The 27,787-nt window shown below is 49.2% G+C and overlaps 2 protein-coding genes across 2 annotated transcripts in view; one reads left to right on the plus strand and one right to left on the minus strand.

Annotated features, from left to right (window-relative positions):
* The window catches only part of MGAT4B (alpha-1,3-mannosyl-glycoprotein 4-beta-N-acetylglucosaminyltransferase B), a gene marked incomplete at its 5' end in the record, with an annotated part of 51,090 nt that extends 32,167 nt beyond the window's left edge, over positions 1-18,923 (plus strand). The window contains 14 exons of the mRNA XM_080353324.1: positions 3,727-3,906; positions 4,608-4,748; positions 5,568-5,701; positions 8,149-8,195; positions 10,251-10,364; positions 10,797-10,872; positions 11,244-11,358; positions 12,101-12,231; positions 15,114-15,221; positions 16,143-16,336; positions 16,708-16,786; positions 17,234-17,321; positions 17,838-17,950; positions 18,082-18,923. Of these exons, the coding sequence (XP_080209450.1) occupies positions 3,727-3,906; positions 4,608-4,748; positions 5,568-5,701; positions 8,149-8,195; positions 10,251-10,364; positions 10,797-10,872; positions 11,244-11,358; positions 12,101-12,231; positions 15,114-15,221; positions 16,143-16,336; positions 16,708-16,786; positions 17,234-17,321; positions 17,838-17,950; positions 18,082-18,105 (1,544 nt within the window). The 3' untranslated portion in view covers positions 18,106-18,923. The remainder of the gene's footprint in view (positions 1-3,726; positions 3,907-4,607; positions 4,749-5,567; positions 5,702-8,148; positions 8,196-10,250; positions 10,365-10,796; positions 10,873-11,243; positions 11,359-12,100; positions 12,232-15,113; positions 15,222-16,142; positions 16,337-16,707; positions 16,787-17,233; positions 17,322-17,837; positions 17,951-18,081) is intronic.
* Positions 18,924-19,838: 915 nt separating this feature from the next.
* LOC308045741 (leukotriene C4 synthase-like) lies at positions 19,839-27,240 on the minus strand (the record flags this gene model as incomplete). The annotated part of the gene is made up of 5 exons (XM_080353216.1): positions 19,839-20,138; positions 20,351-20,432; positions 21,193-21,263; positions 23,073-23,172; positions 27,183-27,240. The coding sequence occupies 5 exons, from the start codon at positions 27,238-27,240 to the stop codon at positions 19,991-19,993; spliced, it is 459 nt and encodes a 152-aa protein (XP_080209342.1). The 3' UTR covers positions 19,839-19,990.
* Positions 27,241-27,787: the final 547 nt, after the last annotated feature.

Below are 27,787 nucleotides of genomic sequence, written 5' to 3' on the forward strand. Positions count from 1 at the left end.
TGCATGGATGAAAACCCGCGGGGAGACAGCGGGAGGTCAGCTCTGCAGAGCCCATGTCAGGCTCCTGGGGAGCAGCCCGTGAGCCCCACCAGCATGTGCCCATCCACCGCATCCCGGCTGCTGAGCGAGGAGCCTGTTGGAGCCGTCCCTGCCCACTGCTTCTCCAGCGCTTCCCCACGTCGCTCAGCAAACCCAGCGCAGGGCTCTCAGCTGGAGACCCCCAGCTAAAGAAAACAAAGCCTGGCAGCTGTGGCTGCGCTCAGCTGGGCGAGAGGAGGGGGCGATGCTCAGCAGGACCCTTGCTATGGTCACTGTCCCCCGGCCGCAGGCTGCTCCCCTCCCCAGGGACGCGCAGCCCCCAGATCCGTGTGGGATGAACAGATGGCGGCCGATGCTCAGCCGTGCCCAGCGCTGCCTTCTCTGCCCTGCGGAGCCGGCTGGGACGAGGCTGTTCGATGCACACACAGAGCCTGCAGCCAGCCTGTTCCTAACAACGGCGTGCAAATATTAAGCATGGCAAAGTGTGAAACCTGCTGTTTGCAGCGCACTGGGCGTGCGCAATGTGTGCTGCAAGTCCCCATTCAAGAGGTTTTTTGATCTCCCAGGTCTGTCCTGCAGATCATCACCTAATACCAACTTTCTTTCTTTCTTAAACCTGTGTATTTTAAGCCTGAAGCAATGTGTTATCACCCAAGAAAAAGTAAGTTGAGTCTTATTTTAAATATAGCTAGGAGTTTTTGTCCTGCACTGCTTGAGTCTGCGGATATTTTAAGAGCTCTGCTGTCTTGTGCTGGGAGGGAACACAATAAATATGTAGATAGGGAGTGCTGCTGCTTTGAAAGTTAAGTAAAGGGTCTGTGCTGAACTGACAGTAGCTGAAAAATTTGTTCAGCCTAATTAGCAGCAAATCACTTGTGTGTCCAGCCTCGCTCGTAGAGATGTGAGCCAATTCCCCCCCTTTATCCTCTGCTGCCCTTCGTGGCTTTTCAGAGCACTGGCTGAGCAGATGAGGGTTTTTGTGAGGACGGCAGATCTGCATCAGTGTGTCATTGCAGACCAAGGAGTGCAAAAAGGCATTACTGGAAATTTATGGGAAAACATACGCCCATCTTGGGCTTTGTCTCGGATTGTTCAAACCGTCACCAGAACCGGTCACGATCGATCAGCTTTTAAATTTCATGAAATTTTAATTAAAGAATAGAAGGCCTAGGAAGACATCATAGGACAAGAGCACTGGAAACAAATACAATTTCACTTCCAACCATTAGCCAGAAAAGCAGCAAATGGTTGACTGCACATTACCATTGCGGTCTAATGAAAAGTACAGCTTTTGGCTTCGGCGAGCAGGTCATTAGTGACTGAATAATCAGTGACATTTCCCTTCTGAATCCGACACAAACGAAGTGCAGTGCGCTGGAAAAAGCCATTAAGTACAAAGCCCTGCCTTTACTCTGCTCCAGGTATTGCAGAACACAATCTAGTGGCAGCCTTTAGCTGTGATTTGGCTTTGATAGCATCTGCGGGATAGTGACCCCCCGGTATGCCAAGAGCCAAAGGCTTCCAGCCTTGCACAAGGACGGTTCCTGCCGTCGTGTCATGCAAAAACAGAAAGTGAGACTTGTTCCTTGCTGGTGTTCAGAGATGCAGCTGGTAAAAGGTACAAGTAGGAAAACCTATAATCTAGAGTACTGGGAAGCTGAAAGGTGTATTCTTATGTCTGAGAGGGACCAGCAGGTAAAGGTTTAGCTCATTGTGGAGTCAGTTTAAAGCCTGACATCCTCCTGTGAATTCCTGTGGCAGCTCCCAAAGCTGGGTGTTAACCTGTTTTTCTGCAAATTTTTAAATGTTTTCTCGGTGGGAGTGGAAGGCAAGCGGCACCCCACAGGAAAGGGAAAGACTGGCCTTGTTTGTGTCTGTCCCTCGACTTTCTCTGAATAACGTGTTGTCAGATGAACGGAGTAATCAAATGGGTGTAACTTCCTCTGCTCTCTCCCCATGTGCCAGTGGCTTTGAAAATAATACTGAAAGGTTAATAGGAGCCAGACTGCCTTGGGGGGGCCCTGGTGTTGAAGCAGTGAGTCTTTAAGAAGGTTTTTGTGGGGACAAGAGACCCCATGGGCGAAACTTTTCCTAGGGAAAAACCTTATGAGGAGCTGGACAGGGAATCACTGTTGTCTTGGAAACTCAGTGCTTTGGAGCTGGGTATGTCTGATCTTCAAAATTCCTTTTTCTTTATGGACCCCAAAATAGAAGTTGTCGATGCAGTCAGTGTATCTTTTCTCAATGGCTCTGATTTATTTTTAGCCCGTGTTGGGCAGCTCCGGTGCAATATTTTTGGTCATTAGCTCTCCTGGTCGTGTTTGGGCTAAGGATAAATCTGTCTTGGGTGTAGCCCTGTGAATTATAGCTTCACTGAAAACACATGGGTGACCACAGATAAAAGTGTATTTTTAATGAGTAGTTTCATTAATGATGGGGTAAAAAAGGGCCCAAGAATGTTCATTAATGACTGAATTATTCCACTCCCAGCTATTGTATAGTTCCAGCCAAAGGCTCTCAATAGTTTTATCACTTTAAAAGGACATGCCGGTAAGATGTTCTTTCAAAATAAAAAGCTTTATTACCCTATCAAAAGTTTCTTATTTATATATGACATTTATGATGCATGCTTAACATATGTATCCAAACACTTGGATTTATATAAGTATCCAGGCAGTAGCTGCCATGTGATATTCTTTATCCTGGCGTGCTTTGAAGAGGTTAGATTCCCCGAATCCCTTTTGGCTGCTAGAATTTGGGACACTCTTGTGCAGCTGGAGGAGGTGTCGGTGCCTGCCCTCATCTCGCTGCAGGGTGCCATCCCCTTTGCCAGCATCTCCCTTTCCATCACTTGGGGTGTCATCCAGGAGATGCCTGGAGAAGGCCTTCAAAATGCTGTCCGGGGGTTTTCCCGAATTACCCACTGGAACACTCTTGACATGTGCTCTGAAAACTCTTTCCTTCGTGTGCCATAAGGAAACCAAAGCAAGAAGCAAGGCGATTAAAAATATTGATATTCCTTGGTTTTGCTGTGGCTTTAATAGACCATCACCACCAGGACTTGCAGTTCTTTTTTCTCTTGGCTCTGGTTCCCCACCACTTGCCCCAGCAGTCACCATCTCATGTGCCCAAACTTCTGGAGATGCAGAATATTGCTTGTAAAATTAATGCCAGCAGCTGACTCCCCTTTTCCAACTACATAGTGAAGAAGAATTACCATGCAGCTTCTTTTTTGCCGTGTGCTTTGGTCACAGAGAACCTGGTCGTATTTTTATATGACCCAGAAACCCAAGTAAAAGAGAAAAATGGAAGTAGCTTTTAAACTGTAGTTCTGCAGCTATAACTGCCCTCTCTTCAGCCTGCTCACCGATGGGTGCGTGCTGGACCACAGCTCCCTAAATCCATGCTGGGCATTGGAACAGGCTGCCCAGGGAAGCGATTGAAATGCCATCCCTGGAGGGGTTTAAAAGATGCGTAGATGAGGTTCTTAGGAACATGGTTTGGTGACAGTGTTAGGTTAACAGTTGGACTCGATGATCTTAAAGGTCTTTTCCAGCCAAAATGATTCTGTTTTTCTGTGTTTTAAGGATCGTGTAGATAGGGGAGGTATAAGTGATAGGCGTTGCTTTCGTGGCTTGAAACCCTCCAGAGCACAGAGGAGAAAGCTTCTCCCTTTTCCATCCGCAGGTGACGTTGTGGACATCTACCAGCGGGAGTTTCTTGCCCTTCGGGACCGACTTCACACAGCCGAGCAGGAGAGCTTGAAGCGCTCCAAGGAGCTCAACCTAGTCCTGGAGGAGATCAAGAGAGCCATCTCAGAGAAGCAGGCCCTGCGGGATATAAACCGGACCTGGAGCAGCTTATCTGGTGAATAAACAGAGAAGCTGAGGATCTTGGGCTGTTTTGAAGCGGTTGCTAATGAGGAGGTAGAGATGTGTGTGTGTGTGTGTGTGCGGGGCTGCGGACAGGACGTGCTCTTCTCTGCCCCGGCGCGAGCAAATTGTGGAGTTCACAGGGACCTGGGAACTCTTAAACTCCTGTTTAATTAGAGGTGCACATGCATCATTAAACACTGAGATTGCCTCTGCTGAGGATGTTTGCAAACTTGCTTGCTTACAAGCTTCTTTTTTTTTCCTTGCAAGTCATACATGCCATTTCCTATGGCCATATTGAATCTGTATGGAAAATGGGTATCGGAAGAGAGGAGGGAGGAAGGAGTTAGGCTGGCTGAGCACCCCTTGCCTATTTATTTGTTTTGTTTGGTTTTGGTTTGGTTTTTTTTAAGTCGCTCAGTTGAAGAAAATTGGATCTCTACAGAAAGATCTGATTTGACCTTCATTTGATCTTAGTTCTTCCTCCTCCTTCCCAAATATTTTGGGACTTCTTTAAGGCCCTCATGGCTCCTGCTGAACTTTAATTGGGTTTGTGGTAGCATGTTAAAGGTTGGCCTCATTTTTTATAGCCCAGCAGTAGTCTCGGGTGGCCAGGCTGCTCTTAAAAAGGCTTTTTGCCTTGCAGCCTCTTCCTACCTACTGTTCCTTGCAATTGATTCCCTTTTCCTTTTTAAGACGAAACCAAGTTAAAACTGTGGAATATCACCAACAAGAATGTGCTGCACCTTCCCACCATCTTCCATCATTTGCCTCATTTGCTGTCAAAGGAGAACAGTCTGCAGCCAGCCGTGCATGTGGGACAGGGGCGCACTGGAGGTAAATGGGAATTAGTGCTGCTTCTGGTGCCCTTCCTCCCCTTAGTGCCTGTCCCTGCCCTTTCCTCCGGGCCTCGCCATGGTACAGAGATGAGCAGGACTGGAGGAATGGCTGCATGCGTCATGCAAGCTTCCTTGGGATGGTGCCATGCAGGGTGGGTAAGCCATGTCACGTCTACAGGGCAGTGCTGTCTGTGCTCTTGACTGGCACTAAAATGTTCTCGATGCTTCTGCCAGGTGTTTTTAGCTGCTTCCCATCTCCAGAGTGCTCTAAACTTTGCCTGGAAGGTGGTCAGTTGAAAGCACAGTTTGCTGGGTGCTTCATGGAGACTCTAACTCAAGACAAATCCCATCTGCAGTAGTACCAGATGATACACTACTACCCCCAAATCCCAACCCAAAGCCAAGACCTGACTTATCCCTCCTCAACTGTGGTGCTTTTAGCTATGGGAAGGGTTAGGAGAACAAGGGTGGTCTTGAAGTTGCCGTTCCCGGGCTGAAAAGTCCCCTAGGAGAGGGAGAGTTTCTGGGTGTTTCTTGAGGCATCAGTCTTCAGGGGAGAAAAGCAAGAGTCTATGTGACTGCCATGGGTGTCCTGCCAGGTCAGCACCCTGGGGTGCTGCTGGTTGGTACTGGGCTGGGGGCCAGGAGTGTGGGAACTACATAGCCCAGGAATCCCTCAGCCTGCTGATGACTGCTGGGTTTTAATGACAGAGTGTGACACTGAGCAGGAGAACCATGAGGCGGTCATGGGAGCAAAGCGAAATGTCATGTCCCAGCACAGCCCCCTCTCTAAAAATCTCTCCTTGGCCCTGGGCAGTGTCCGTCGTGATGGGAATCCCCAGTGTGAAGCGGGAGGTGCATTCCTACCTCACCGACACCCTCAACTCCCTCATCTCAGAGCTCACGCAGCAGGAGAAGGAAGACTCCGTCATTGTCGTCCTCATCGCTGAGGTAAGACAGAGCTTTGCCTGTTTACCCCATTTCCCTGGCCCCCGTCCCACCTGCTGTCTGCCAAACTCAGTGCCAAACGGGACGGCTGCCCACCTGGAGGCCAGTTCTGCTGCTTGATGGGGCAGATAAGCCCAGCCTTGGGCTGCTGTCTGACCAGGATCATTAGGTGCATCCTGCCCAAAATGAAACACCAGCTGGGCCAGAGCAGGTCAGAATCCAGGCAGGCAAACGTTAGCAGCTGCCAGTGCAGCATGTGCGTTTCTCTTTCTGGTCTAAGTTATGCTGGCTCTTGCAGGGTGCTTGAGTGGTTGTTCCCAAAATGTGCTGGAGCCAGCTGCATGGCCACATCTGGGGGAGCTCTCAGATCGGCTCCTGAAGCAGCTTAATTTCTCCATGCACCTGTAAGACAGCACTAGCCCCCTTCTCCAAAGCCAAGAGCTTGCTGTTTTGGGGATGAGACTAATAATGATGCCTCTTCATACTGGTCTGTGGAACCCAGAATCAGTTGCTGAATCTAGGGGCTAAAAAGTCTTGATACGTTAATCCGCAAGAGCTGCTTTTATCTATGGGTTTACATGGTTATTTTTCTCCATGGCTTTCCCCTCAGGATTATTTTCTTGAGCTCGAAGTGCATTTGTCTTAATTTCCAGAAATCTGGTAAGAAAGATAAACCTCAGTGGTATGTTACTGGGAGCAGAACAAAGATAAATGTCTGGATTTGCTGCCTGTTTACCCATCATTTGATATTTTGAGCAGCATTTGACTTTTGTGTCTCTGGCTGGTATTTTGTACAAGGAGGTGTTCACGCATGGGTACAGCCCAAAGTACCCTGGACAAGACTCAGTCCTGGCCGTCATTTCCCTTTGAGCCAGGACAGGTTTGGTGGCTGTTTTCAAAGTGGATGAGTTAAAGCATGAGAGTTTTTAAGTAACTTGATGGGAAACATCTTCTGCTTGGGACTATTGTAATATATTTTCCAGTTGACTTGAAAACAGGGTGCATGCCGTGATGGCAACACCTGACTTTGTGTGTGTTTGCCTGTGATGAGGGAAGTGAACAACAAAGAAATTAATTCTGATACTGGGAAGTGCAGGAGCACACCTGTCATATCCCAGTAACAGTGATGGTAGTTGTTGCAGATCACCATCACTGTTCTTTCTTGCTGACACAACGTCCTCCATATGTGCAAGTGTCAACCACCACTGCGCCTGCTCTGCCTCTTCCCAAAGTGTTTCTCAATGTACCTGCACTCGGTGTTGCTTGTTAGGGCTCCTCAGGCATGGGATAAAGAGTAAATATCAGAGAGGGTGTTATGAACCTGGAGCGGATGCTGGGTAATTTGGAGACTCAGGACAACAAGTGGAGCAACTCTATGTCCTTTTTGGGATGGGGACTTCTCATTTCTGAGTGCCACCGCCATTTCAGTGGCAGCTGGGTCCCTGGGGCAGAGCTGTGCATTTTCTCCCAAATCCACAAGCATCTTTCCTGCCTTTGTTTTTCCCATTGCTGTTTCCTTGGCAGCGCTGGTGTAAGAAATGAGTCCAGCACCACGTGCCTGGGCCCTGTTTGGGAAAGGGACCTTTTTCCTCTTGACAAAACCCTCCCTTGTCACCGTTCCAGTGTGGAAGTGCTGTCCTCAGCCTGCGGCACACATCCCCAGCATCTCACTCCTCACCTCCGCCCAGCGCCGCGTGCAGCAGCAGCCGCTCCCAGCTTCTGCGATGCTGCGTCTGCAGTTCCACCCGGGACACGCGGCCCCGTGGGCCGTGCGACCGCCCAGAACCGTGTCACCAGCAGGAAACAGGCACAGTTTTTGCTCCTGGGTCTCCTGCCCTTTGTTCTTGGATTTTGTTTTCCTGGTCACTGTGCAGATGGTTTCTGTCCGGTGCCTGTGTGTGCCTGCACTTATCTGTCCTACAGATAGCGGCATGCGGCACTGCTGACCTTTGCTTCCCGACTGTTACAGATTGCCAGGTTGTTTGTGGGACAAACTGGGTTTTTTTAGGAAGAAAAGCGTTGAAATTAACCTGAAATGGAAAACTCATGCTTATAAATAGACCTCTCTTTTTCACAAAACGGGTAGAGATCCTTTTCTGCCGAGTATTCACTTGGATGAAAGCTAGCGTGTATGGAGAAAGAAAAGATAGCCCAGAAGTTAACACTGTGTGTGAACACAGTGCTGGCAGGGGCAGAAGAGCCAGGAGAAAGGATCTTGAGTCCTTTGGGTGGATTTTGGTGTGTGATGCCTTTGGTTAACACAAAGGAGGGCTCCTAGGAGTCTGTCGGTGTGGGGAGAGCCCTTAAACTGGATCAAAGGAGACATGAAGGTGAGTGAAGATGTACAGAGGTGCTGACAGTGTCCCGGGGGTGTGTTCAAGGTGATTTCTGAGCCACAGGGGCACGGGCTGAGGCTGAAGGAACTAAAAGTGCTTATCTTTTGTTTTCAGACGGATCCGCAGTACACGGCCGGAGTGGCAGAAAATATCAGAAACTTGTAAGCACTTCCAGATGAGTACAGCGATACGGTCTGTGCCTGTAGCAAGGCCGGGGAATAGCTTCATTACCGAGAAAATACATGCTTTTCTGCTTCCCTTTTTGTTGTTGTTGTTATTTACCTTTTCCAGTTCTTAAACTCTGAGCTGTCTTTGCTGTTGCCACTTCCACTTTATGCTCGTTCTAAAATGCATCTTGTATGTAGCTTCCAGCAGGCTGCCTTGTGCTCACAGTATTTAACACATGCGGTCACGCTGTTTCATTTTGCGCTTTCTGTCCTGTGGCATTGCAAGAAGATGGTTTATTTAGGTTTCCAGTGACCCTGGCAGCGGTTTCTGTGTCCAGTGCAGCCCTCTACCTGCTCTGCAGAGTCAGAGCAACTGGGCAGCGTGGTAGGGACACCCAAATGTTCCTGCCTTATTTTGCTTTAAAAATCTGTGATTCATTTTTCTTCCTGCTCCAGCCTGTTTGTTTTTCCCTTGTTCTAGGCACTAGTTACATTTGTCTCTCACGCTAGCTGCTATTTATGTCCTGGAGTCAGTGGCTTTTACGGCTTCATCTGTGGCTGTTTAGGCAGAAGCCGGTGACAGATTATTAACCGTGAACCGGTCCAGGCGTTGACAGCGTCAGAGCTGGGAGGCAAAAGAAAAAAGTGGTGAAAGAAGAGGCTGTGACTCCCGTCCAGCTCCTGCGATTGCGTGTTTCCAAAGGATTGCAGTCGCCATCAGGAGACGCAAAGAGCAGCACATCCCTCCAGTGTCCCCGTCCCTGAGCCAATGATGGGAGAGGGGCTGGAATGTGCAGCGGGGATTGTGTTCCTGGGCACTTGTAGAAGAGCTGAAACAAAGCCCTCCATCTTGCTGTGCAGGAGCTGGCAGAGCTCCCCTCCTGCTGCCGGCACTTATCGGAGAATAATGAACCGATTGTCCAGCAGATCCTGATGAAATTACTGGGTGCTGCTGCAGAGAGTGCTTCTGCGTAGAAGGCTTGAAACTTTAATTGACTTAATGATTTGATTTCTCACTGTCCCTCCCTCTCCAGTGCCTCCTGCTCCTCCCTGATTCACTGACATTATTTTTCTTCCAAATTGAATTGAGCGGTGTGGGGCCAGGGCAGGCTGAGCTCATAGTGCAGGAGCGAGGAAGCCGCCACTGCTTTGCTACAGGTTTTGTCAGCTCAATGAGAATCTTCTGATTCTGATTTGAAAATGTTAGCTGAAAATCTTGCCAGTCCCAAGGAGGGGATAAGGAAGGGAAAAATAAGTGAGAAGTTTTTGGCAATCTCACTGCTTTGTCTCCCTCTGCCCCATCTCCCATCCTCCAGGCTCTGCACAAACAAAGGAAATCAGCCTTGCACCAAATGTTCTCAAAAAGGGCAGTACAAAAATAACTGGTTTTCCCACTTATCTCTCACAGTTACAGTAATCTCTGGTTATTGCTTGCAGGGCTGTTGTAGGTATACATTTCTCAGAAGGGTGACATTTTCTATTCAAGTTTGACTCTTTAAAGAGTTTTTAACCACATTGTAGGGAAAATAGATGCTGATTTTATCAGCGTAAGGGAACTAGGTAGAATTCCTGCTGGCTGTCCTAGCAGTGGTTTTAAGTAACTTATCAGAAATGCATAACATAATCTCTGCAAAATGGCTTTTAATTACTGATGCATTTGGAAAATCTCTAAATACCAGTAATGCCAGCAAGTCCTTTCTTTGGTGCACCAGTCTGCAGGTCCGTTTAATCCTGTAGAGAGTACACGGTGCTTGGGGCTGGTCTTTAAAACTGACCCGTGCATGTGTGCAGGAGGGAAAAGGGATGCTAGTAGCGAACATGTGGGGCGATTAGAGACCATGGGAGGGAGAGAACAGCTTTAAAATTCCATGTCAGTCCCTGCTGATGTCCTTTGGTGAGGCCTGCAAGTGCACTAGCTGCTGGGGAATTTGATCTTAGAGGCTGTATTTTTTGTTTGATTCTGCAGCTCAGTGTTCACCCAGCAATTAGGTCTATGAAATGGTGCGTCAGGCATGGAGGTATTTGTTTACTGCAGCTTTTCTCCCTCAGATTCCCAAAGGAAATACACTCAGGTCTCCTGGAGGTAATTTCCCCATCTCCGCATTTCTATCCTGATTTCTCCCACCTGCGGGAATCCTTTGGGGACCCCAAGGAAAGAGTCAGGTAAGAATCAATGAGCTCTGAAACAAGGAAGCCCTGAGTTAAGTAACTGCAGCATCTCCCCCCAGCTCCAGCAGGGAAAGCTCTTCTGTAGGGCCAGGCAAGACCCTTAAGCTCGCTTTATCCGAGGGCTAGAAGGACGTGGTGTGGGGGAGATGAACTGGTGCCAGCCTTACAGGGCTTGTCCTGTGCTGCGGTGTTTCCAACACCAAGCAAAAGGGTCATTTTAACCCAGATAATGTTTGTTTGGGACGTCCCTGAGTTTCCCAGTCACTCTTAGCTGACCAGTTTGAGACCAAAAGGCAGAGGCCATATGCTATCCCCTTCTCCAAGAGCTATGTCACCTTCCCAGCTTAAACCAGCCTCAGCTGGCTGCCTCGAGCAGCCGGGCATGCCAGGACAGACTGGCGCTGCCATCGTGTTTCTCTCTTGCAGGTGGAGGACGAAGCAGAACCTCGACTACTGCTTTTTAATGATGTACGCCCAGTCCAAAGGCATCTATTACGTGCAGGTGGGTTTGGTGCTGGGGGCGGAGGGGACAGGGGTGAACCTGTGAGTTCACTGGGGCTTGTACCCGGAGGAGAGCGGGCAAAGAGCATGGCCAGTTGTGGAATGCAGCGGAGTGGGAGCAGGTTTTAACCAGATAGATTCAAAAGCCAGGTTTCTGAGGTGTCTCAGAGACCTCCTGCGCAAGGAGGGCAGGAATCCTTATTTTGTTTACCTGTTAGACTGGGTGAGAAAAATCTGCTTGGAGCCTCTTCCAAAATAAACTAGATCTGTGCCAAAGCGTTCCTCCGATCTGTGGTGTGATTGCTCTGCACAGCGAGGCTCTTAATGGAACCTGGATGGGTCATTGGCACTGAGTGTCCTTTCCTCTTGCAGCTGGAGGATGATATTGTGGCCAAACCAAACTATCTCAGCACGATGAAGAACTTTGCCTTGCAGCAGCCCTCCGAGGAGTGGATGATCCTGGAGTTTTCTCAGCTGGGGTTTATTGGTAATGTCCCCCCCCAGCTCACCCCAGTCCCATCAGGCACGGACACAGATGCCTACTGGTTCTTGCAGCCACTTGGTCCAACGAGTTGTCCCGATGAGCTGATAAAATACTTGGACTTCATCCCTCCCTATTTTTGCAATGGCCTTTGTATTGCACAGGGGAGAAAGATGCTCACAGCTAATAATCACTTTTAATAAAAATAAATCTGGTCAGCGGCCCAACAGACAGATGAGCAACTCAGATGTGACCAGTAGCTTTTAGACTGGATGGGATCTGGAGTTGCCTAAGAGCATGCAAAAGGAAGTTTACATCAGCACAGAACTATTTTGGGAACGGCAGTACATGGTTGCAGTAGCAGCTTCATCTGTTATTTTGGATACTGGTTTGACTGGCTTAAAATTTGTAGTTTTTGGGGCAGGAAATGGTCTGTCCTGCAGCTGGCTGAATGTTTTTCATCCTTATTTCTCCCTGCTGAATGGAAGAGTTTTAGACCTTTTGATACTGTTGTGACCTATGAGACACTAATGCTTTCTAATTCTGCGATTAATATTAAATCCAGAGCTGTATTAGCAATGCCAGCAGTACTGGTACATAAAACAGAGCTGCATGCTATTTCCTTTACGTAGAGAGATGGACACATCCAATCTCCACAAACCAGTCTCCCAAGATTTTCTTCCCAGCTCTGATTTTTGACCTTTTCATACCATAGCTGCTCTCTCTTCTCTCTTTCTTTGTGCTGTAGGAAAAATGTTCAAGTCTCTGGATCTGAGCTTGATTGTGGAGTTCATCCTGATGTTCTATAAGGACAAACCCATTGACTGGCTGCTGGATCACATCCTTTGGGTGAAAGTCTGCAACCCTGAGAAGGACGCAGTACGTAAACAACCTCGGTTGAAGGGAAACCTGTTGTCTGTGGGCAAATGTGCACGTGGTCTTTGTCTCCAGAGGAGCTTTCCTGGGAGCTCTGGTGCAAACTGACTCTGCGCTGAACCGTGTTGTCCCTGTGGAGTGTGCTGCGGGGTGTCCTTGTGAATTGTGTAAGCGAAGACCTGGGAGTTCAGGCTTTTGTAGTCCGCAGCTGCCGGATAAGGCATTATTTCTGCATCTAAGCACTGACAGGGTATTCCTCCCCGAGTCCTCAAGGAGAGGAGCCATTCCCCATTCTTCTGTGTTGTTGTTCATTCCGGTGTGCTTCTCTCCCTGAAGCCATTCCCCGCTCACTGACTATAACCCCAGAATAACCCCTTGGCTCTGGGTCTGTGTGCCGTACCCGCCTGGAGCAGAGACACGGGCTGCCCAGGGACCTCACCCCAGATGACCCGAGAGCGAGCCCGCCGTGCATAGTGTGCCAAAATAAAGCCAGAGCACGCAAAGCTCTTGTCGGCGTTTCTAGGAGGGTGCAGAGCGGTGAAGCAGGCTCCGTTTTCATGCTCCGTCCCGTTTGCTGAGCCGTGCCTGCGCGAAACCTTGCAGGCAGCAGCACAGGAGCCCCCGTGCCCTGCGGAGGTTGTGTTTGAACTCCCCTCGGCAGCGGCAGCGAGGGGCTAAAGCGAGTGGGAAGGGCAGAGGAGGAATGTGTGTGACAGCAGATGTAAGATGAGCTCACCGCCAGATCCTCTCCTGTCTCCTCTCTGAACATATTGTATTTACTCATGTGCTCGTTCGCCCTCCTCCCCCGGCAGAGAATGAGCAGTGGAGTCCCCGTGCAGAGCTTGAAGCCAGTCGCTTAGGACAGACCTCATGGCCACAACTACTTTGTGGTGGCAAATGCCAAAGCAAGTGGTCACTCTGGGGATAAATACAGTACTTTTGTGTTGGAGGGGACAGGGCATCCTCAGGGCTCTGCAGAAGTGGGACAAAGATGTGGTTTGATTTGGCCTGATCCCTGGCAGAGGCCGTGAGGTTGGCTCCAGTGCCCCATGTGCAGCAGGACCAGTCTCAGATGATGTCAATAGTGTCCTCCTGGCAGTTCAAACCGTGTGCTCAGGTGTGACAGGGTCATCACAGCCGTGGGCAAAGCCAGGTGGCAGGATGCTGGGATGGAGTGGGGAATGATGCTGCTGTCTGTGCTCTCCCATCCCGTCCCCCAAATAATCAGTTTGAGCATTGATTAACTACAGATCCTGCTGCACAGGATCATCTTTTTCTTAGCTCCTCTTCACTCATTTTCTCCTACCTGGTGGAGCCAAGGTTTTCCCAGGGGAAACTGCAAACCTCTGAAATGTGTTGGCTTTTTAAAAATTAACCTACTTTCCATGTGGATTTCTGGCTTCTTTCCCCCACCGTTTGCATGATTAACTCTGCACCAGCGCCCTTTCAAACATGACTTTCCCTTGTAAATCCCACTGTGTGGAATCAAATTGGTAGCAGGGAGGATTTGTCTTTTTGATTGAAAGTTTATTTGACCTGAGCTTTTGGTAAGTGCTTTTCCTCCTCTGGATATATTATGCTCTTTCTTTTTTAACTAATTTTAGATTTACCTGGGGTAGAGCTGTGTGAAAGGGTGACCTTCTTGCCACCAACTGAGCCATTCCCCCTCCTGGCTCGAGTGAGACAACGCTGCTCTCAGCAAATGCTTCTTTAGCACAAGGGGAAAGAGAATTAAGGAGATACTGTAGCTCTCTCCATTTCCCTTCCTCCTCCTCCTCTTCCTGTCCAGAGTGAGATCAGACCTGATGGGGTTGCATCTGGGGTTGCTGGCAATGAGTAGGGTCTCTCCCATTAGTGTGGCTAGTTTTAATTTTCTAATGTAACGTGAGCTGGATTAGGGGATTATCTCCTCTGCAGCTCGCAGGGGTCATGCCTGGAATTTCCCAGCTCCTGGCAGGGTGGCAGTGGCCCGTGCGGGCAGCCCATGGCGCAGTTGGTGTGGCTGGCTGTCCCCCTGTCCCCTGCCCTGTGTCACCTGGTGACACAGCACCCAGCAGCAGGGTCACTGCCAGGGTTGTTCTTGGCTGGGAGGCTGCAAGAGCAGACAGTGGTAGGGGTGTGTGTGTGTGTGCTTCTTTTATTGGAAAAGGCAAGATTTGGAAAACAAATGCCCTCTCTCTGCAGTTTAAAGTGTGAGTTCTTGCCTCCACACTGTCAGTGTTTTTCCCCCTTTGTCCTTCATTCCTCCTCCATCATCTCTCTCCCCCCGCCCCACAGAAAATCACTGGCTGGGTTGGAGTTGCATCTCCAGGTTTATTTACATGGTGGGATGAGTGTGAAACAGTCAGCTCAGACAATCGCACTTGCCATACATCTGCCTCACAACAACTGCCAACAAACTGAAAACTGCCCATCTGAAAAGAGCCCGCGCTTGCTACCTGTTCGCTTCGGCTCTGAATCATCCCAGGATTTACTGCACCTTCGGACACCAGTGCTCCCAAGCTCCGGGTTGCAGGAAAAAGGCTTTCCTGATAAGCCAAGGAAGAAAGAAACAAAATTCCCTGGCTGTCCCTACCTGACAGCACCCAGAGGGGATTTGCTCAACATTTGTTAAGCCGTGCTTGGCAAGGAGACATGTGGCACTTAAACCTCGGGCACATCGCCTGCCCGGCAATGCCCAGTGGGTGACCGAGAGACACAGTCAGGTTCCTCCAGAGCACAGTTAAAAGCTCTCTTGCCAAATTAAAACCAAGATAACACAGAAAGGCAAAGAACTAGAGAGACAGGGATGTTTATCCCTTGTCGTGCCCTTGGCCGTTCCTCTCACGGGTCACAGTTGACCGCAGAGGTTTAACACGGGGCACTGCGGGATTGTCTCGTTTCAGAAACACTGTGACAGGCAGAAGGCAAACCTGAGGATCCGCTTCAAGCCCTCGCTCTTCCAGCACGTGGGAACCCACTCCTCCTTGGCCGGGAAGATACAGAAGCTGAAGGTGGGTACCAGCTGCCTGTCCAAGCCTCAGCCTGCAGGCACCCGGGAGCTGGTTGCTTTTGGGGTGGGGACATCAGTGGCAGCAAACGGTGAGATGGTGACAGCTGGGCTTCTGGGCGGTGGTTGTGTTCTATTCTGTATTAGTGAGCTCATGTAGCTCCTGGTTCTCAGAATGGCAGTGACATATACCTGCAGTCACTGCAAGCTTGTAAGCCTCAGTACTGGTCTTGGCCACCCATCCTGTGTGCCAAACCATGGTCCAGGCAAAGTGGTTTTGAAGCATCAACTGAAAAACCCTGGAGAGATGACTCCTGAGTTGGTCAGACTTCCTTCTTCTCACCTTCCTTGTTCCTGGGATTTGCTGATAGGTGAACTAGAGCTTGCTGTGTAAGAGCTTAAATTGCTTGTATGTATTTAAACATCAACAAAATCAAGCTTCCCACAGCTGTATATGCAGGACCCAGACACACACATCCCTGGGCTGTGTCAGTGCTGTGTCTGTTGGATCCCCAGGTAAATGGATGGTGTGATCCAGTTTGTATCTCAGTGCAGTGCCTGTCAGGCCATGTAATCCAGCCGTTTTTTGCTATTCCTCCCGGCCACCTTCTCCTCAGGTGTAAGGGCTGTTTGGAGAGCTCCTGGGGCAGGACATGCATTTAGGACAATGCTTAGACAATTAAAAGCTCTTTGGTGCTAGATCAGAGTGCAAAGCAGTGGTGCTTCTCTGTGCCACCTCTGAAGTTGTATCCTCCTGGGATCCAGCATTGCCCTGTCTGATGCCTTCCCACATCTCTTCCATCCTTCTGTGCTGTGCAAATTGAGAGCTTTTAACTTGCTATGCCTCACTGCTGGGATCTCTGTTCCTCTTGGGTGAGAGTAGCTCATGACCCTTTTCTGCCCCTTTGCTTTGTCCCCAACCAAGGACAAAGACTTTGGCAAGCAGGCCCTGCGGAAAGAGCACGTCAACCCTCCTGCGGAGGTGAGCACCAGCCTGAAAACCTACCAGCACTTCACCTTGGAGAAGGCTTACCTGCGGGAGGACTTCTTCTGGGCCTTCACTCCCACCGCTGGAGACTTCATCAGATTCAGATTCTTCAAACCACTCCGCATAGAAAGGCCAGTGCCTGGGGGAGGTGAACGAGGGAGGACTTGGGGACAGCTTGGAGCATGTGGAGACACCTTCCTTTTGCTCTTCTGGCTCACGTTGAATTTCTTGCCCGTATTCTGCTTGGCTGCCCAGGAGGAAGGATAACTTGGCCCTTTTTTTAGTGGGGCCATGTTTGCTGGAGCTCTTTGCTTTCCTGCGCTTGTGAGCAATCCACACTTTAGCTAATGTGGCGCAGATGGTCTCTTTCCAAACCATATGCCCATTGTCTTTTTGAGATGGTACCTGTTAGGTTGAGCTGCTGGATGGTTCAGCTGTGATGCAAGCCATCCTGTCCCCCCTCACTCAGTGTGGGTTTCCATGGCTTTGGTCTCTCTCACAGGTTCTTCTTCCGCAGCGGGAACATTGAGCACCCAGAAGACAAACTCTTCAATACGACTGTGGAAGTTTTGCCATTTGACGTAAGTGTTTTATTGAGACATGACATGGAGGTCGAGTGGGACGCGAAAGAGGTTTGAGAGAAGGAAGCTGCTTATAGCTGCCAGGAAAAATCTTTACAAGACTCGAGTGCCTTTGTGAGGAGCTGGCTGAGAGCTGGGGGGTCACAGCCGGTGGGAGAGCACCTTGGGATGGGGATGCGGTGCTGAGCAGTCGCTATAGGAGCCATTCGTGTCTGCAGAGGGGATGCTCGGATGGGTGGGAAGGCTGCGGAGGGGGTGGAGCCAGGACAGTGCAGTGGAAGCAGCAGCATGGGGGCAGCAAATGTCTGTTTGTTTTGGGGCATGAGGCCTGGGGAGCCAGGTGAGGGGGATGACATACCGAGGGCTGCTAGTGAGGGCAGCTCCGGGGTTACTGCTGTTGCCGGGGCTTTTGGGGGGCTCTTGCCCGAGCTGCTCTCCTTCCCGCAGAGCCTGCAGTCGGATAAGGAAGCCTTGCAGGAGGGAAGAGGCACAGCCGTCAAGTACCGCCGAACGCCGGACGGCTACATCCAGATAGGTACAGCGGGGGAGGGTGGTGAACTGCCCGCTGGGTTTGGTGACACAGCCCAGAGCCTCATCTTTGAGCGAACTGAGACCCTTAGTGCTTGGCAAAGAGTGACTTCTGTGTGGCAGGAGCCTGCTTGGAACAGGATTTAATTGTCACTGTCTCTTCTACTGCCTTCCTTCCCCTCTTCAAATAGGTGTCCTCTTCAGGTATTTTTCAGTCTTATGTTTCTGCCCGTCTCTGCTCAGAGCTGGGACCAGATTATTCAGATTATCCGCTTGCCTAACCTGGTCTTAAAAGCCTCCACAGTGGGCAATGTCAGGCCCTCCCTCCACAGCCTGTCTCGGCACTCACACCACTTGCATCTTGGACTTTGTCTCCTGCCACCGGAGCTTGTTTTAGTGCAGCCTACAGGGACCCACTGCTGTCTGTTTTCTCCCTGTTGAATTTTTCAGAAAAAACAGACAAGCACACCAAAAGGGGGACATGGCAACCCTCCCCATGTCACCCATGTGCTCTCCCCACCAGGCTCCTTCTCCAAGGGTGTCGCAGATGGTGAGGTCGACCCCTCCTTTGGGCCGCTGGAGGCCATCAGGCTGTCCATCCAGACCGACTCCCCGGTGTGGATCATCCTGAGCGAGGTAAGCGGGGCTTTGGTGTGGCTCATCTCGAGTGAGGTAAGCCAGGCTTTGTCGGCAGAGAGATGGCCGTGCCCTTGGCTTCCTGCCACCTCCACCAGCTTCTCTCTGAGTGCAACCCTCTCTCCTTTCAGATTTTTATCAAGAAGGCGGAGTGACGCAGGCGTGAGGAAGCACGACACCCGCGTGGATCCTCTCCCTCCCCTCCCGCTCCCTCGTGCCCGCGCACAAGGACACCCGTGCCCAGGGCACACGCCGACGGGCCGCGGGGCCAGGACGTCGTCTTCTCCAGAAGGAGAGCAAAAAGCAACATCGCGTGCAGAGGGCTGGATTTGCTCCCTCGGCCCCTCGTGGGTGCGTGGCCACTTGGGCCGCACCGACACAGGACAGTTTGGGGTCAGGATGAGCTTTAGCAAACGTGGGGACTAAAAGCACCTTCAGCCAAGGACAGGGCAATCGCTGGCTGAATTTGGGGACAGAGCGGGCTTGGTCACGTTGAGTCCTGCCGGCTGGGATGGAGACGGCCAGGGCCCACGGGCTGCCTTTTCTTCGCCCGGGCAACGGGCCTGGCCAAAGCTGAGGATTAAGCGACAGTGAAGATTGAGCTTCCTGCAGCAGAGGAGGAACAAATCCGAAGGCGTTGGAGCCATGAGGATGGCAGGGAAATTTAAAAACAAAAACCAAACGCCACACTGTGCCTGCCAGCATTGAACACAGCCCTTCAGCTCACCGTGAAGTCTCCAGTGTCTTTATGCCTTGAGATTGAGTGCAGAAACCATCTTTTTAAATAACTATTTCAGTTATTGATCGGTGTGAATTTTTGGGAAAAAAAAAAAAAGCAGAAGTAGCCCAGTTCAAAAATAGTAGGGATTAGTGTAAATCCCAATGTCTCTTCAGCTATACACTGGAATGCATTATACTACTTTAACGTGCTGTATTTTTTATTATTGGATACATTTGATTTTTCAAGTACATCTCTATATATAAATATATAAAATAATGTGCACTGTAATAAAAGCTAAATTTAAACCTGTGGTGCAGCAGTGAGAGTCACGGGCAGGTGCTCACAGAATGGGGCTGTCCCTGGGGACCAGCTGGAGCCCCAGCAGCCCAAATGGTGCCATTCCTCAGCACTCACCCCTACCTCCTTCTACCAAAGTGTTACTCATGTTGGGGAAAACACGCAGAATAGCCCAGTGGGAAACTGATATTTCTACCCCAACATCACAGGAATCTTCACCAGTTACTTAAAAACAGACAGGTTGGTCAGCTCTTTCCTTGGCAGGGAGCAAGGGAGGTGCTTGGGCACTTGTATGCTTGAGAATGCACTTGTGAAACAGCCATCTTACAAAATACGTTTGTTTGTTTTATTATTCCCACATGCTGCGTGGCTGCTTTAGCTACGTGCAAAACCTCAGTTTGCAGTGGAGTTGACATCTGGAGAGGTTTGGTGAGAAGTGGAATCAGGGCAAGTCATGATCATTCAATTCAATGCCAAACCCAGACATTAGCATTTGTACTAGAGCCAGGCTTTTCCCCCAAAGTTTATATAATGGCTTAATAAATAAAATTAATAAATAAAATTAATTTTAATTGCAGCAGCTTTTCCCATGCAGCCCATTCCCATGCCCTTCAGCTGTTCTCACACACGGTCCCCAAGTGCCTTTGACAATCACAGGTGATGTCTATGGAGGAGGAATTTATTCTTTGTGCATTCATGGTGTGATCTTTCAACACCCCATTACAGCAGTAAGGAGGAGAAACAACAGTGTGCGGGTCAACTCTGAGCCAAAGGCATTAGAGGTTTTAGAGCAGACAGTGCTACAAAACACAGACGTGAAGCCCATCTGCAGATGCTGGGCAGCATATGCTTGCTAGAAGGGAGGTTGTTTCTGCAGAGTGCAGCTTTGCAAGCAGAGGAGGGCCAGGACCACCTCCCTCCAAAGGTAAGCACAAAGCTGGGAAGATACTTGGTCTCCATGTCACGCAACTCCTTCCCCTCCACCCAAGCTGAACAGAGGGTTTTGGGAGAGCTGGCCCCGCTCACCAGGCTCCAAGCAGCTGGAGGGGCTGTGCCAGCACTGCCGTCCATGCCAAGGAGCTGGGCAGGAAGAAATGTGCCAGGAGCCCGGCCAGCGCCAGCCCCAGCAGCAGCCAGAGCAGCCGAGCGCTGGCGTACAGCGGCCCCAACCTGCATGGGGAGAAAACACTGTGGGACACGGCCAGGAGAGCTGGGAAATGGAGCATCTCCATCCTCCTCCTCTGGGGAAGAGCTGGTGGGGCCACAAGCATGTGGGAGCAGGAGGGGAGGAAAAGGGATGCAAACGTGTCCCAGGGGATGCATCCTGCACCCAGCCTCCATGGGTTGGTTTGGGGTGCCCGCAGCCCCAGCTGGATACTAACCGTCCCTGTGCGGCCACAGCGTATCCCTGGAAGTACCTGAAGCGGGTGTAGAGGTAGAGCAGCCCACAGACCGCGGCCACACCTGCAGGGGAGAGAGGAGCCGAGACCCGATGGGGCTGAGGGGCCTCAGACGCTGCTGGAGCTGCAGCCCAGCTCAGCCGCCCACTTGCCCGCTAACCCGGCAGATGAGGGCACGGCCACAAGGACCAAGCTCAGAGGACTCGGCTTTAAAATGCTACGGGTGTTTAAATGGGTTTTCTTCCTTTTTTGTGAGGAATGAACTTCTCTGCCCCTCAAAGTTGCCCTGGGACTTGGGTTTGCAGGGCTGCCATCCTCCATGCTCCTTCCTTGTGTCTTCCCCACGGTGGCAGCTGAATCCCCTAAACCCACTTGGTACAGGATGGATAGGGGATGACTAATTGTTTGAGTTATGGTTTCTCATTCTGACATAGCGATTTGGGCATCATGTTGCAGCTCTGTTTCAGCGTGCACCTTGCCCGGGGCAGCGGGAAGTAGCAGCCCCCAAAGCACAGACCTGCCCCACTGCCACCCTGGCACCCCGCACCACCCGACCTCATCTCAGAGATGCAGGAGGGGACAGCTGGGCTCTGGCAGAGCAGCACGGGGCTGCCGATGCCACCAAATCTCTCCTCGGGGCAGGGGACAGCTCAGCCACTGCACCTGGGCTGCTCCTCAGTCCATCCAGCCACAGGGGAACTTTGCTTTCCCCAGGTAACAGCCTCACGGGAACAGAGAGGATGTGCCTGAGTCACAGCGAGATCTAAGTAGGGGTGTTTTTGGTTTATGCGTGTGGTTTGGAGTTTCCCACCACCACCCCTTACCTTGATGGAAGAAGATTCCAGCAACCCAGAGGAGGGAGATGAAGATCGGGAAGTACTCCGAGCAATTCGCCCTGGTGAGAACCAGAGATGAGAGTTAAAACTGCATCCTTATACATCAGAGACCAGTTCACTGAGGCCAGAAATGCATGTTGGAGCAAACTGAAAGGGTCAACGAAAGGCATTGCTGTGCTGTGCTGGGGAGAAAGGGCCTTTTCTGCAACCAAGGACACCCAATATCTGGATTTGAGAGAAGAAAAGCACCCAAACAACACATGGTGTTCAGCTCACCCACATTCACGTGGACCCTGCAATGACGAGCCATGGCTGAGATGGAGATTTGGTGAACCCCGGGCAGGCTGTGTCCTCATCCCCATGCACCGTGCCTTCCAACATCGAGCACAACCACAGCTTAACCGCGCCAGGGTAGAGGTTCCTTCACATTACTTAGCAAAAGTGTTCCCTTCCCCTTGGGTGAGCACAGCTCAAATTTGGGTGTCACACAAGTCCTGTTCCAAGAAGAAACCTTTTCCTAGATTTAATTCAGCAGAAAGCAATCAGATCTGCAGCCAGGCTTTCTCCCTTTTTCTTGTTGTGACAAAACCACAGATTTTCTGTAAGAAAGGATGGTGGGAGCTGTGCTATTATAGACATTGATTTTGTTTCTTGATTTTTCCTGCATTTTGCCATTCCCTAAGCAATATAAAATTGCAATCTTAAATTTGGCCAAAAATTTACCAAGCCTCAGGGGATGGAGCCAGATTGGGAGCTGGAAAAAGTCTGAAGAACCTTATGCTGCAAATCCCGTTTGAGCCTCAGCGAGAGGAGGCTGCCAGGTTTCCACGAGTAATAAATCAATACCTTCCTTCCCCTCTGTTTTTTTTTTAATCTATCAAAACAAATTATCCTTTTGTACCCTGGGAAAAGAATAAAGAGAAGAAAAAGCCCACAATGAAGAAATACCTTCTCCAACTCAAGATCCTCAAGGTTGCCATCCCTGCAGGATATAGCAGAGGGCTTCCCCAGCACGACTTCATTAATGCACAGCCTGGTATTTAACTAAAAGCCTCATCAATAGCTACCCAGCCAGCAGAGGCTGGTGCCTCCCATGCAGTCCGGCCTTTCACTGCATCGCAAAAGGACCCAAGTGGGTATTTGTCACTCCACAAATGTTTCCTGCGCTCTGGCAAGTAAACGCAGCTGCTTTGTTCAGGATTCAGTGCCGTGCTCGAGCTGCCCTTCAATCCAGCGCTGGCCAAGTCCTTTCAATTACTCGCAAAGCAGCACGACTGAGATGAAAGACGGAATCTGCTGCTTGTTGGAAGCCGGAGGGATCTGTGAACGTTTCCAGTTTAGCTCCAGCACTGCACTCTCCATAGGAACAGAGCAAAAAGAAACAGCCCTGGGCATGGGCCTGCAAGTGCCAAATTTCACACTACAATGGCTTAAATAAAGAAAATAAAAACGTCCTGGTAGCTGGTTGTGCCAGCAAGGTCCTTCGCTACAATCCAACCGCAAAAACTTACAGGAAAATATTAGGTTATTAATACATCTTCAGCTGCTCTCACCATTCAGAGCCAACATTAACAATTATAATGCATTAATGCTCAGCATCTCTTCCATACAGCCACAGATTTGTAATCTGGCTGCCTCTCACAATGCCAGAAGGAGGATTATTGTGGATGGACAGAAACACTCCAGCCAGAGCAAAGTGCTCCAAATCAGAACTCAGACCTCTGCACACAAACCATTTTATAAAATAATCTAGCATTAGGAAAAATAAATGAAAAGGTGAGTTCAAAGTGACTTCTGTCTTTCCTTGTAGCGCCATTTGACTCAGGTCATATCTAGACGACATCACCACAAAAAAGTCAAAGTCTTACTGAGCTCTGAAGATCCGCTCAAACTCAGGGTGACCTGTTGTCTCAGGAGGAGATATCTTGTACTTCCGCCGGGCATAGATCACCTGCAGTGCAAAATAGGCTAAAAGAGAAAAAAGAGCACAGGAATGGTAAGAACCCAGCAGTGGTTTTTTTTAGCCAAGCCTTATCTGACTTGGAGTCAAGTAAGCGGTTCGAGGAAAAGAGCTGATAGTGTCTGGGTTCATAGTCCAGAGCTGTCACACACAACCCGGAATAAACATGCTATTTATTTTAGACTCGTACGTTAAACTCGTATTTGGTTATCCCAGCAGAGCACACGTACCGCAGGGCCCACGTGCTGGCGGGTGCTTTGCATGGCCTCGCGCAGCAGCAAAGCACGTACCCGGGAAGGTCAGCACCGCACCTTAAAAATCACCCTCGGTGCACACCCCATCACTGAACTATGATTGCTTTTTAATCCTGCGCTCTGTATTTGGAGCATTAGTACACCCTCAGCCAGTCTGCTGGTGTAACACCTCCCGCTACACACAGCGGGCACAAAGCTTTGTGCAAGGACAGCCCCATGTCACAGAGCAGCGTGAAGCAACCTGAAGCAGTGGCACATCATTGAGTCAATTAGAGATGCTCATAATCGTGGCAATAGAAAGAAGTGGGGAAGGGGCGATTATTTTTTCCACTTCCCTCCTGCCGTGCAGCCCCAAGGTTTGAGCAGTTCAAGGAGCAGACGTGCTGCCCGTGACCACTGCCATCCCATGCCAAGTTTGGGTCAAGGTACTAACCCAGCATCTGCTACATCACTCCTTTGTGTGTTTATAAAGGACATGGAAAGCCACTTCAAAATGATGAAAACTTGTTAATACAAAGATTTGGACTGTTTGATGAGAGTCCTTAGTCCCACAGGTGATTGATGATGTTTCAAGTGTTTTTATTTAGGTGTACTACTATATTGCTGCCTTTATTTAAAATGAGAGTTTTCATATAGAAGAAAACTAAATTATAAAAACAAGGACTTTGGTGGCTGTGCTGCACGCTGCTAAGTGAGTCACTGGGATTAGCAAGGTCCTAACGTAGCAATATTTTCAGAGCACTGAACAGAGAGACAAGGAGTGAGGCTGCAAGGACTGTCATTCTAACAAAGATCAAAGCAGAATGGCAGGATAGAGAAGGGAAAAGTAGGGGCAGATGTTGCAAGATTAAAGACAAGACAGATCCATGTGTGCCTGCAGAAAAGCATTAGAACATATGTAGAAGAAAAGGGAATTAGGAACGTAAATAATCTGATGCTATGTGACCTGCGTATTACACAACATATCATTCATTTAAATACACAGACTTTCATTAAGAAAACATCTGGGTGTTCTAGTGTCTTGCACAGTGTGTGCAGTGACCCAGCCCTAAATGAGAGGTGCTGAGAGAGAAGGGCAGGGAGAAACAAGTGGGTTCCAGTCCCAGTTTGTGTGCAGCACGCTGATGATGTGGAGGGGGAGGATTATGGTCCGGGATGCAGCACAGCATCCTCTGTGCTACCAGGCAGCCCGGTACAGATAACGCACAACGGGCCGTTCTGCAGCAGCTGGCAGAGCTCTGGGAAAAAGCTGATGAAACCTGACCCATCCTTTTACCTCTTCACATCACATAAGCACATTGCTTCTACACATCTGTTTAATGCTCGCAAGGTCTCACCCCAGCCACCTCTCAAGAAACAGACTGAGCTGAAGCTCCTGCGTCGTGGGCAGCTTTGGCTCAGGTATAAGCTCAACTGTGCTGGGTAACACTCTTAGTCTGCTTCATGTCACCCGCACCCTTCCTAACGGAGCATTCCTATGGCTGATGGACATGGTAAGAATAACTTCAGACCCAACTTCTCCATCAAGTCTATGCTTAACATCTTGCTTGGATACAGGGGCAAGCCCTGCAAGTCCTGCAACAGATCCCTTGTGCTTGAGGATGGATGATACATCCAACAACCGTCCAAGAGGAGCCTTTGGAGGACAGCCAGCTGTCCTGCAGCCTGGTGTGTGAGTGGAGCACTGAGGATCAAGAATCATCCTCCAAAAGCAGTTCTCAGAATGAAAACACTGTATAAGCCTCCTCAGCATGGACTTTCAGAGAAAATAGTTCAATCTACTTTGCAGGACCTTTCGAACTAACTAGTGTTTTGTGATTCATGTCTTGAGGTTGAACGTGTGGGTTCCACACGGCTCACAGGGGCTGAGCTCTCCCTGTGCTTTGTTCCTCAGTGGAAGTTCCAGCCAGACCTTTGCTCTCCATTTGATTATGTCCACAAACTTTTCAAACCGTATCATAGCTGACATCGGGCACATTTGAGTGAACCTGGCAAACAGGCTCTGTGGTGAAATAATCACTATGGCAGCATTGTTCTGCTCTGGTACAGCACTCAACACAGGGCAGGTGTCTCCAGAGCGCTAAGCTCAGAGCTTTGCTGAACTGAGCATAACTAAATGAAAAAGGGGAAAGTGATTTGAAAGAATGTGGGAACTCCGGGCTCCCAGAGTATTAAGAAGAAAATAAAACTCAACCAACACTGTACTAAGCTCAGACATTAAATTGTGTCTCCTACAGCAGGATGTGATGGACGGGCATTTGTGCATCGCCGCACATCTGTCTGTCAGTGCTCTGCCTTCTCAGATTGAATCTCAGATCTGTGGCTCATATACAGAATATGTCCTTTCAAAACATGCAGGTAAAGCTACTGCACAGCTCTGAATCAAGGTGACACCGGCACACACATTTCTTACTACTGGAGAGAAAGGAAACACAGGCTATTTTGCTATTGCTCCTTGGCTTCCCATGCGGAGACCATAAAATGAGGCTTTGTCCGATTGACCATAGGTAAGAGGGTGCTAATGCTTGCTATTTATCTGCTGGCTTCACGCCTGCATATGGTTTCCATAGAATGATGCAACCTTTAAAAAAATACTTGAAGTTCTCATAAAACCTATGTGAGACAAACCTGCTATCTAGGGATTGGTTACTGAGAGTTTCCCAAAGGAAAAGGCTTAGCGACGCTTCCATAACTCAAGTTTTTATGTCTTCTCTTTGCACATTAAACACTCTCTTCAGCCCCACTTAGTTTAATAACAAAAATTTAATAAGACTAAAGTATCTTCCATTTGTAGTTGCTATTTTTCTGTAAATGTTCTGAGGGAAATTACTGCTAAATCAGAAATCTTTATTCTTCAAGTAGAGTGTTTGTTTTTTAAATAATACTTACATTACGAGATTTATAATCTGATGGCTAAAAATACATCGGACTGCTCAGAGATTCACATCCATTTGTGAGCAAAGAGGTGCGATAGCTCTACAGTGAAATAATTCAGTTATTCAGCAGCCTTCCCTCATAGAAATGTGACGATTTTAATAAGGGGGCAGCGGAGCATCTCGACCTCCTGAGGCCCGGGGGAGAGGCCTTTGCCCAAAGGACCCACAATCTAACACAAGAAGCAGACAGAGCTTGGCAACTCTCTTGCTTCTTGCTAAATGGCTTAAACCAAACACATCTATTTAAAGGACAAGAAGTTGCTGAGTTTCTTTGAAAACATCTGCATCTATTTCTGACCAGAAGGGCTTGCATTAGTTTCCGAATTACTGTGTGCTGTCAACTCATCTTGTCACCCGATCCCTGCAGCTCAGCTCTATGAATTGAAGACTGAACAGTATTTCACAGAGAAGAAATACACGTATACGTGATGCTCTTTTCCATATACATACACATGATATATACACTGACCTCTTCATCAACATATTTATTAACCTGTCTTTATTTTGGTTACCTCCGGCCACTCTAAGTTACAAATTACCTACACAGAAAATATTTCAAAGACATTCTATTGTTGAAAGGGTTTTAAAAGTAAAATTTAAATTTCATTTCCTTGGGATGCTGGCTTTGACTTTCGCAAATCATTTTAGTCCCTATTAAACGACGAACATCCTCAGACATGACATTTCCACTATGAACGGCCAAACATTTGCATCATTTTACCACGCTGGAAAACAGCGACTTTCATTCCCAAGCAACATAGAGAAATCAAGTTCCATCGAGTTCAATATAATGAGGTTAATACCACCAAACATATAAAGGCCATTTACCTTGCTCCAGGACGCCCAGAACCGTGACCGTGGCCAGCAGGTCGATCTGACTCCTCATGGTGCTGACTGAACCCAGCCCAGTGGGAGCGGCTGCTCCCCAACTCTCTCCCACCCTCCTCCCCCCGAGCTCCTTGCTCTGCCCCCACACGTGTTTCCTCCACCACGTTAACTCTCCCCACGCCACACGGGTTTCCAAAGCAGCCAGCCAGCCCAAAACAGCCATTCCAGACAGTGCCTCCTGCTGAACTTCCCAACAGCAACAGCTTCTGCACGGGCAAGCTGTGCAATTCTGGCGATTGTATTTACAGGTTTTGTACCAGGATTGAATTATGTATTGCTGGCAGTTGCAAGCTGATGGGAATTTTTCCAGCCCTTTTATTGCTAGTTTTAATCAGCTCTACAGCATCTAAATTATGGGCAAGGTTGTAAAAATTATTAACAAGAATTTACAAATTAATGACTTGACCTTCTGCTCTTATTCCAATTAATGGACCTGATTAGATGCAAGATTTCCTAGACTTCAGCTAGAATAACTTCATTCTGTTACTGGCTTCTGAGCGTTTGGATATCTTACTCTTTTAATGAACACTGTTAGTTTACCGAGT

This window comes from Nesoenas mayeri, assembly GCF_963082525.1.
Source record: "Nesoenas mayeri genome assembly, chromosome: 14".
Taxonomy (NCBI): domain Eukaryota; kingdom Metazoa; phylum Chordata; class Aves; order Columbiformes; family Columbidae; genus Nesoenas; species Nesoenas mayeri.